This window comes from Anser anser, assembly GCF_964211835.1.
Source record: "Anser anser genome assembly, chromosome: 11".
NCBI lineage: Eukaryota > Metazoa > Chordata > Aves > Anseriformes > Anatidae > Anser > Anser anser.
Window position 1 is genome coordinate 4,979,469 of NC_139732.1, and position 10,259 is coordinate 4,989,727.

General features: G+C 38.8%; 1 protein-coding gene across 4 annotated transcripts in view; it reads right to left on the reverse strand.

The window, feature by feature from the left end:
• The window catches only part of MYLK3 (myosin light chain kinase 3), a 30,096-nt gene that overhangs the window by 19,706 nt on the left and 131 nt on the right, over positions 1–10,259 (reverse strand). Inside the window, exon 1 of one of the 4 annotated variants that reach the window (XM_083852207.1) lies at positions 8,817–10,218. The exons of 2 other annotated variants lie outside the window; for them this stretch is intronic. In XM_083852207.1, the coding sequence (XP_083708333.1) occupies positions 8,817–9,062 (246 nt within the window). In that variant the 5' untranslated portion in view covers positions 9,063–10,218. Of the gene's footprint in view, positions 1–1,032; positions 8,502–8,816; positions 10,219–10,259 lie in introns of those variants that run through there. One more of the 4 variants, XM_083852206.1, reaches the window with a different exon arrangement.

The following is a 10,259-nucleotide window of genomic DNA, read 5'->3' on the forward strand; positions in this document are numbered from 1 at the left end:
GAAAGCCCCAGAAAGCCTCAGAAAGGTAAGCTAGCATCTAACATTGTCCTGTTTTTATAAGAGTTTAGGTGTAACATCTACCAAAACATTTCACAGATCTGGCAGAAACATTTTGATCAAGATAGGAATGGACATTTGCATTCACGCTAGAATTGTCCTTACTGTACTTACTGTCCTTACTGTATGCAGGTGTGCAGAAGATTACTTGGAATGAACAAACATATTCCTACTCACGGAGTCCCTCACCACATTTTCTTTTTTTTTGCCTAGGATACAAGCCACTGGGAAGACTCAAAACTCTCATTGGCCAAAACTAATTCCAAATGTTTGTAACTTTTAAAAAGCAAAGTTAATCAGTTCCAAAATACCATATCAACTACATACCAGTCTTGACTGTTGCTTCCTCACTATATTAAAAAATGTGTGGGAGTTGATATGTACAAACTGATGCAAGCTGCTCTCGTGAAACCCAAGAACTATTTGATTTAAGGAGTGCACAATGTCAGTAGAGTTCATGAAGTCACAGGCCCATCATAAAGACATAGTTATAAGACAACTTAGATGCCTAGGCTGCTCAGTCCTGTGAATAGAAGTCAGCGTAAGTTTTACTAACTGGTGTTGTTTTGGGAATTCACGATCAATCAAGAAAGTAGAAGTTTCTTCCTTCAGCAAACGCTTTCCAGTATACAATTCATACTTTCACAGGAACCTCAGTTAAGTCTCTTATTTGAATGACATTGCTGATCTTCAAGCACTGTTAGAAGCTGAATCTTCTTTTACAGTAGCAGTCTGCTCCTCATAGTTGTTACAAGATTGCCTGGCACACTTGGGGCACTTCAGACATAAGCCTGCAAGACACATTTTAAGCCTAGGTCTCTGTTTCAAGAGACTTGCAATTCAAAGGTCATGGCAGTAACCTGTAATAGCAACACTACAGGGAAAATGGGAATTATACACATTATACAAGAAATCATCAGGAGAGCCCAGCTACAGCGCAAAGAAGGGTATTAAGAACAGTAAAACAAAACCAACCTCGACAAGGATTTCCAGCAGACTTCCCTTCTTCCAGGGCACAATGCCCTTGAGAATAAAATCCACTACTTTAGAATTTCTTAATACTTCTCCCACAAAAGTAATCACTTTATCCAGTGTATCAACCCTTTTCTCTATCTTTGTCAGCCTCTCCTTATGCTTCAAGGCATCTAGCTGGGCCGATTTCATCAATTTCAACACTTCTGAGCATATGCTCTGGATATCAGTCTGGTGAGGACTGTCCGACAGCTTTAGGCCTTTTTTCATTTCATCTGGCTCATCAGGAGCTGCTCGGGATACCGTTAGCTTGTTAATGCCTTTTTCTACATCATCAATACCTTTGCTAACTCGCTGCAGTTTGCCTGTCAGGTCTTCTTGGAAATGCAACAGTTTGTCCATCTTTTCGTTCAAGAGACTCAATTTTTTATCCATTGTACTTAAGCTGTTCACTTTCGTAGGCTGTAACTTGGTCAGGGAATTTCCCTCTGCAACGTCCAAGCTACCCGCAGACATTCTGTCCAGACAGCAGGATGTCAGATAGATTAGACTGGCTTTTCATTAATCATAAATTAGAAAACGAGGGTCTGAAAGTTCATCTTCTTTAGCTATTCCTATTCCAGACAACCTCACTTATTGGAGTCAGCAGAGCGTATCTAATAGCGTAGCTATTGCACAAAAGATTTATTTCTGTGTTATCTATTTCTTACTGCATGCTTTCAATGATGGAGGTCATTTGGCACCAGACTAAATTTTCTTGGGCCTCCTTGACGTCACAAGACCATTTAAAATTCTTTCTCAAGTGGCTGTTGATAGGCGAGCATCTTAGCAATCACCAATGCCTGCGCAGACCTCTGTAGGGAGAAACACTTTTCATGACCAGTTTTAGTTCTGTGAAAAGAACTTGCTAGAGCATTTCTCCTCATTAAACAGAGCAAATAGAAAAGTAAATTTGGTGGCCTCGTGCTAAGGCTTGGAAGAGTTCAGCTTTCCAACAGAGGCAGAACATGCAACATAGACACAAGCTGTACTCACTAGGTTGGCTGTCACTTGAATTTAAAAATAGAGTACAATGACAAGGATCTGAAATGCGTACCTAGCACCAGCATGTCTTTGTCAACTGAAACTTCTAAAATTAAATCTTTCTCCCAGGCTCTGAAAGTGAACCAAGTGAAAATTCAGAGCAAGTGTCCAACTGTTTGCAACAAAAAATCATAAATCTGATTTCACAGATTTGTTTCTGACCTGCTTTCACTTCTGAATTACATTAGCGTGTCTCCAACAAAAATTACAATCGTGATTCTTGAAAATTACGAAAAAAAGTGAAAAAAGTGAAAAGTGCCTTTTCACTGTTGCACATGTGTACAGCAAGGGGGAAAAGCACCGGGGAAATATCAGTGCAGCAAGAGACCTGGTGTGAACCACATCAAAGCCACAGGTTTTGTAATACAAAGCATCCCTTTGCCTCCAAACCCTTTCTCACTTTTTAGAAAGGGCATATGGGAAGAAGTTGCAATTCTTACAGTGAATTTTCTGTAAAAGACATTCTAGAATTTAAAATCCTTCTTCTGCACGCTGCGGAGTCAGTAGTACTAGCATTAAAATTACCCTCTCAAGAAGGTGTTAAGTCCTTGCCATTTCTGTGAGAGAACGTGTTTATCTGCACAAGAAAAACATTGTGGTAGGACTACTTAAGGCCACCAAGTGATTAGAGCCAACGTGGTGGTTCTGCAACATTTAGAGGCCATAACCAGTTTTGCAAATGACACAAAGAGCTCTAAGACTTCGATTGTTTATTACCATCAATATATATTGGTCTGAATACCAAGAAATTACTTCAGAAGAAAACTTGGCCTGTGAAAATTGACAGGAGTTGGCCATTTCATGCCATGTCACTTTTAATCAAAAAGATATTGCCAGTGGTACTTTCACAGTGGTCTGGGATAGTATGACACAAGTTTTATGATACCCCATCAGCAGATTGTGGAGATTCTCCCCTTCCTGATACTACTGTGCATCTAAAGCTTTATCACAAGATACTTAGGAGCAGAAGAGAACTAATTGCTGGGCTGCACGAATTCACAACATAACACTTGTCAGCATTATATCAGGTCCTAGCTAATAAGTGAAATTGCATTTTTACTATGTTGAAAGAAACTGAGAGGAGAGAAACAAGTGTTATGGGGCAGTAGCTGATATGCAAGTTTTCAGAACAAAATGGAACTCTATTGTGTAAGCTACAGGAATTGTTTTTTCTTCATCTCTTTTTCTCTCCTACAAATAAACTAGATTCTAGAGCCACCTGCTTTCCATTCAGGACCATGCTTAAAATACATGTTCAGTTTTATATGATTACGAGGTGATACTTTTTTCTGCAGTCGAAATTCAAGGAAGGTTACTAAGTTTAAGAAATGACTAATGCTGAAGAGGGACACGCTCAAGCCTTTCAATACTAAAAGAAAAAACCCTTTGCAGATCACTGTGTACCCCTCCTTACACTGCACAGAAACAAGCGCGGTTACTGTAAGAAATGCATTAGCCTATTAAACTCACTTTTTCTTTGTGAGGACCTATTGCTTATAATGAGATTTTGCACTTAGTACATATGTTGCTTCATCTCCAATACCTCCCAAATTACATCTGAGGAGCTTGAAGTGTTAGGCAAGTAATGAATACCAGGGACTCCCATAGGACCTTGGTGCATGGCAGAGCTCTGCTCAGTCACCTCATGCTGTCATTGACTAAACAAACTGGTGAGCCACATGAGTCCATCGCAGTCTGGATGTAAATTTAAAATAAAGTTTCTTATTATAATTGGTCTCCTGTTGACTTCTGCTTGTTTCTTTCCAGATAACAAAAAAAAAATGAGCAGTGTGATCTGGAGTGTGTAGGCAACTGACTCCATTCCATGAAAAGCTGAACTGAAATGAACCTGTAGGACACCTTTAAAATATCTCCAAGCTATCAACTATCTCAGGAGTGCCAGAAAAAAGAAACACAGATGCTGGAGAACCAGAACTGCAAGCGACCTTCAACTGATGGTGCCAAAGAGTCTTCTATTCTCCAGAGGGAAATGAGAGTTTATTCCACTTTGGCTTCAGCCCCACATACACTCCCAGTTGTGGAAGACTGATGCCAAACAAGAGAAACATTAACATTCAACACAAGGAATGGTTTAAGAATCCAGGACACGGCAGCTCAGTTATGATCACTCCTTGCTAGCTCTCACCTAAAGGAATGAAAAAAAGATAAGCCGTAGGAAAAAAGATGAAGCAAAGGGGGAAAACAAAAATCTACAGCATGTACTAAAGTGATACCAGAGGCTTATGTCCCAAACAGGAAATGTCACAGAGGTTAAAACCAGCTGCTCCAACAGATCATCTCATTAGATTATTGCATTGCTTCCAGTAACACAGTAGAACTGGAGGTGACTGAAAATACACAGGTAAAAGGGAAAAAGAAAAGCTTTTTAAGGCCTAAACAAAGCCAAAGCTTTATAGAGAACGTGTGGACTCTGGGAGAAGTTTGCAATGGTTGCAACACAACAGAATTCTAAGGAGACAAAGAACTAAAGGTGGTAAACATTAGGACTTTACAAAAAGCAAAAGACAGCAGACAACCTCAAAATCTGGCTACATTTGCTAAACACCACTCAGGCAAAAAAATACTAATAAATATCCTTTACATATTCAGCAACCAGCTGGCAACTTTTTCAAGTTATGCTGAAAATCTACTTAATTTACAAGTAGTTACTGCAGCTTATAAACATGCAGGTAGTATGCTTCAGGGTATTTAAACTTTTGAAAAATTAAGCCCTACACCAGTGAGTAATTTCTCACAAGCAGTATGTTTCCTAGACACGTAAATATAATAAATCATATCCACAGAGAAATGGTGCAGCAAGATACCAATTCTCATGACATATGGCAAGCCCTGAAATAGGCTTCAGCTTTAATTTAGAGGAATAACTTCCAAAATCAAAATATGCCATACAGTCTGGCTAAGTCTGCCTGGTCCAATAGTTGGGTTTCCTGCTGAGATCAGACAAAAGATCTCCATCTGCCATGTTTGGTGGTGAACTAGAAACTGGCCCACACCTGCTTTAGAAGGCCAAGAACCTGACATTTAACACATTACTCACATCAGCTGTTGGTTGAAATCCACTTGCACAGTAAAAGTGTCTATAAAGCACTATCAGTCTCCCCAAGTGACCCTGGCATAATAAATTTAAATATTGCCCAGTGTACAAGAGTTCAACTTTATGGTGGTATCACATCAACTAAACAACAATATTCATTATATAAACGTCTTTTTCCTTTTTCTGTATGTTTAATGACAAAACTGTTAACACAGTAAGTTATGAAACACTCTTGCCAATCCTGCCTTCTTCCTTTTTTATTCCTTTTTAAAAGGAAAATAAAAGGAGTCTAAGTATAACGCTCATAGGCAGTGGCACAGCTAAGGACAGGTTAATGAATCTGAGATCATGTTTATTATTTTAATGCATCTCTGTCAAGCAGCTGACAGCAGATAGCTGAACAGATCAATTATGACATTTCACTAACATCAAGTGACAAGATTTCTAGATAATACTGTTTACCATTTGCCCACATGGCTTAACAAGAACCTTTAAGTTCTTCCTCCAGGTTGCTTTCCTCTCAGGAGGCCAAGAGAGCACCTGTTGCCTGCTCACATTTATTCAATTGACCCCAAGCTCATTCTCACCACCAGAACTGTTACCCACAGAAACAGCATTAAGAAGCTGTCTCATTTTCTTGACAACTATTTTTTTTCTTATCTGAACAGGTAATAAAATATTTTATCAGCCTGGACAGAAGGCTGGTCATTGGTAACATTTCCCTGGTATCGTGGTAATGATTCTCACTCCTCCTTCTTCAACAAAGAGCTCTCTGTAAACCAGAGAAGTCCTGCTGTGGTTCTGCTCTCCCTGAATTTCAGTGATTTTACATAAAATGCTGACAGTTCCTTGCAAAGCCTGCTGATTCAAATGATCTGCCATCAAAGCTACCCTTGGATTTGAGAAGCAAATTGCTTTGGCTCTCATTTACGAGACGCTTTCTCACTATTACTGTGAGCTCAACAGAGAGCCCTAAGGCACCTTTTATACCTACCAAAAGCTACTGTGTCTACAGTAGTTTGCTCAGGAACAAGTAATTTTAAGTCAGCAGGAATGCACTGAAACACAGAAGAGTAGCCTCGGTTGTGCAGTAAGGCCCACAGAAATAAAACCAGCAAAAGCAAATTCTTGCCACTGAAGTAATGAGATAGGCCCCCCTCTCTCTCTCAGCTCTGTTGCCTAAGAAAGAGTTACTTCTAGGCAGTCAGCTTTTCATAGGAAGACCTTGCGTAATCCAGAGTTTGTTCTAAAGCACACTAAAACTGGTACAATATTCTTACTGACTTCAAATTTCAATGGCTTTCAATCAGATCCCTCAAAAGTCTCTGCTTTGCCAGCAACATGTGATTTTGTTAAGAGAAGATGGAAATCACTGAATTGCACTGTTTGATGTTGTCTTTTGTTCCCTTCCTACTTTGGAAGATTTTTTTCAAAGATTTTTTTTCAAGTTTGAAAAATTGCCACAAAAATGCACGCAGAGCTATACTAACTAATTTATAATAATTGTTTTCAACTTCATCAATGTAACAACTAACAACTGCTGCAAGAATATATCTTAGTTTTTCCTTCACTCCTCCACTCATTTTTCCAAGTTAAGAGGCAATCGATCCCACAGCTACTCTTCTGCCCTTCACAGTTACTGACTTAAGTATGATCACCTCGAGCATAATTTTACATCGCACTGGTTTAAGCGTTTGAAAAGCAAAACACACGAGCACAACACATTATGTCAGGCTGCACTGGAAGCAGGTGAATGAAGTGTTTGTGGCCAGCCACACCAGGGACAGCTTTACCCAGAACAGCCCCCAAGCCCCTCACAAACCATTTGGCTGAACTTGAGAGTGCCTTGGCTGCTGGTGTACTTTCAGAAAGTTCTCCCAAAGGCAGTTCGCACAATTGTTTCAGGCCTTGTGCAATCCAGAGCCCCAGTTATTCTTTCTATCACATTTCCATCTGACCATTGTGGTGCAGCAAACATCAGGTACTACGCTCGGTGTTCCTTGCTAATAACGTTCTTTACAGGAACCTAAGAGAGGGATTTTTATTTTTATTTTTGAATAAGGGCACTCCTTGACATTGCTATTATCCACTAGTAACCAGAACACCATGTAAAGAAAATTAAAGATCCAGTAAATAGTCATCTCTCCTATACTGAAGTCCATTACGTGCATCTGCTGATCTAGATATCTCTGACATTTTGGTTTGACGTCATTCCCAAACACAGCATTATCTGTTCAACATGAACAGTTCATTAGTATGTTCAATTAAATTAATAGACTAATGTTTTTTATGTGATGTTGCCATAAATAGACAAGAACATCATGCAGCTCCTTCCATATGATGTATATCTAGCCTTCCAAGCTGCTCTGTTTTTAACCTTATAAATTATATCAAAAAATAATATTCTAGTGTTGGGCATATTAGATCCACTATGTAACAATAGATTAATCTGTGGCTTTGGAACAAAATTGTACCTGTTGAAATTAGTAGAAATTTTGTCATTTTCTCTAACTGTACCAGAACTTTGTTTATTAGTATTTATTTAGTTCATTTACTTCATTGGCTCTTTAAGGAACTAATACGATAACAAATATAAACTCTTTAAGAAAGCCCATTAGAGCTATCATTAAGCAAGATATGAGGCAATCCTTTCTTCAAATTTTTGAAAGAAGTCTTTAAAAAGAAAACATAAATCTGATAGTTTCCCATGCAAAACAACCCTTGTAATTTATTTATTTTTTAAATTATTTTAAACATTACTTGAAAATTATTATATATACATGGCATTCTTTTTAAGGTTGAATAAATTCGTTTTTTGCTTCTATCTGGATGGTAATGGTAATTCTCAGCCAGTAAAAAAAAAAAAAAAAAAAATAGAAAATATGCAAGCAAACTGAAGAAAACAAACAGTGTTTTCCCCAGACTCCCTGCCACTATAGCAACTGAAACCTAACTCCACAGATAGCCGTAAAACACTGATGGATAGGTTACAATGGCAGAAAAGTAGATCCCTATTCCCTGTTCCACCAGAATGATGTCTCTCTCTTCTTGTTTTGTAGTCTGTTGATAAGCAGTAACTATCTGGACACAGACTCACTTTTACTTAATTTCCTCAGATCCTTGCCCAATAGGGTCCTGATATCAAAACTTGTACATAGTACCACAGAATACACATTACTGAGTTATTGAGCACATGGTGTTCAAGCTGACTGCACTGCTTTTAGCACAGGTTAAGTGGCTTGATGCAGAATTTGGTTCCTCATGAAACTGTCTCAGCATGAGCCTGCCTGACAGATTCATTATCTTGCAACTCCGAGACATATGATAACTAAAGCAAAAAGCTGTAACAACTGACCTTCACGTAATTTGAATGGCAGTCTGGCACCCTACTCCACAAATATACCACTTGGAACAGAAGTTTAATGTGTCAAGACTCTCACAAAAATAAATTTATTTACTAAGGCAAAGCCTACACTCGGCATTTCAGAGGTACCTCCTTGACATCGGCGGGTGGTTTGCAAGCAGACAGACTGCACAATTCAGCCACGCATATCAAACAGACACAGCACTTTACAAACAGCACAGAAACCAATACTATCCCGTCCAGTAAATTTTCACTTTCAAACCGAGGTCACAACAAGACGCTTACCGTAAATCTCTTTATATAATCAGAAACACAAAATCCTCCCATGCTTAAACGAAGGGATCTGTGCAGAGAAGATTCTTGATACAAAGTTCCCATCTTTTTTGGCTTGTGTGGTGGTCTCCCAGGTACCCTAAAGCCTTTTAGGCTTGAATAAAGCTGCACAGCCTCCCTAGATCTTGCTAGAATTCTGCTTCTGTGATAAACTAGGCATTTCATCTTATCTAACACTACACCAGGCATTTCAATCATTTCACTTCCTTATCAGCAGCACTAAGTTCTATCTGCATCCCAGCAGCTCACTTCCTGAATTATTGATAAGAGCTACTGTAAGGCACGGAAACAACATAACAGCAGATGACAGCCAAACCTCTTGAAGTCACTGAAGAGTCCCTTCTTTGCATTTGTCTGTTCCTTAAGTCAGTTTTGCCCAATTTAACTCTGCTATAGCGGTAACTTACAGAAAGAATGTTTCAGCTAAGCAGCGACAGGACTGTTAATCTGACTGCTTTCCATTTGTTCAGTAACACATCATTTGCTTTAATAACATGATTATACATATGAGTATTTCTTTCATTTCATATTTCTTAAGCTATACCATAGGAACAAAGGGAACAAAAAAATGGACAAAAGAGGACACATATTCATCCTCCATTAGAATTCAGATAGCCATTTATGACTTCAGGCAGCATTTCTACAGTCTGACACTACATGCAGAGCCATTCATTTCAGTTTGTAAAATACCTTATTATGGTCAAACAATGTGCTCACACAAGTGTACGTTGCCTTCAAGTCCATGTAGGCACGTTTGTGATCCCGTAGATTTAGAATCTCCTTTTAAAATTTTTGTACCCAATGTTAGATTAATAAGCAGCCATAATGCACCCAAACAACATTGCTCCTCATGCATTTGGTCCTCACCTAATTAATTGCTTTTTATTTTGCCTAGGGTAAAATATACTTTTTCTTCTTTTAATACTGGTCTCAGCTATAAAATTATGTCAGTGGAGTACAAATGTACAAAGACAACAGATACCAAGATGCTGAATGATCTAAGAAGGAAAGTAAGTTCTAGAGATGTAAGTCTGCTGAATGATCTAAGAAGGAAAGTAAGTTCTAGAGATGTAAGTCTGCTTACAGTTTTCATCTGTGCTGTGCCTGCATTTCCCACTGTCAACAAACTGCAGTAAAATTAGCTCTATTTTATTACTACTTACAAGTGATCTCCCATTAACCTAATTCACATCAGGCACTGGTACACAAGCACAGCTACTCACAAAGGACCAGTGACTTTTGCACCGATGGACAAGCAAGCCCAGAAATATCTGGGCTTAGCATGGGCCAAGCCTTCACTGGTTAAATCATAATAAAACTGTGTTTTACCACAGGGTGATTGCACGTCAGTTCTGCTCTAAAATAAACAGGCAAGCAATGGAGAGAAGATACTGT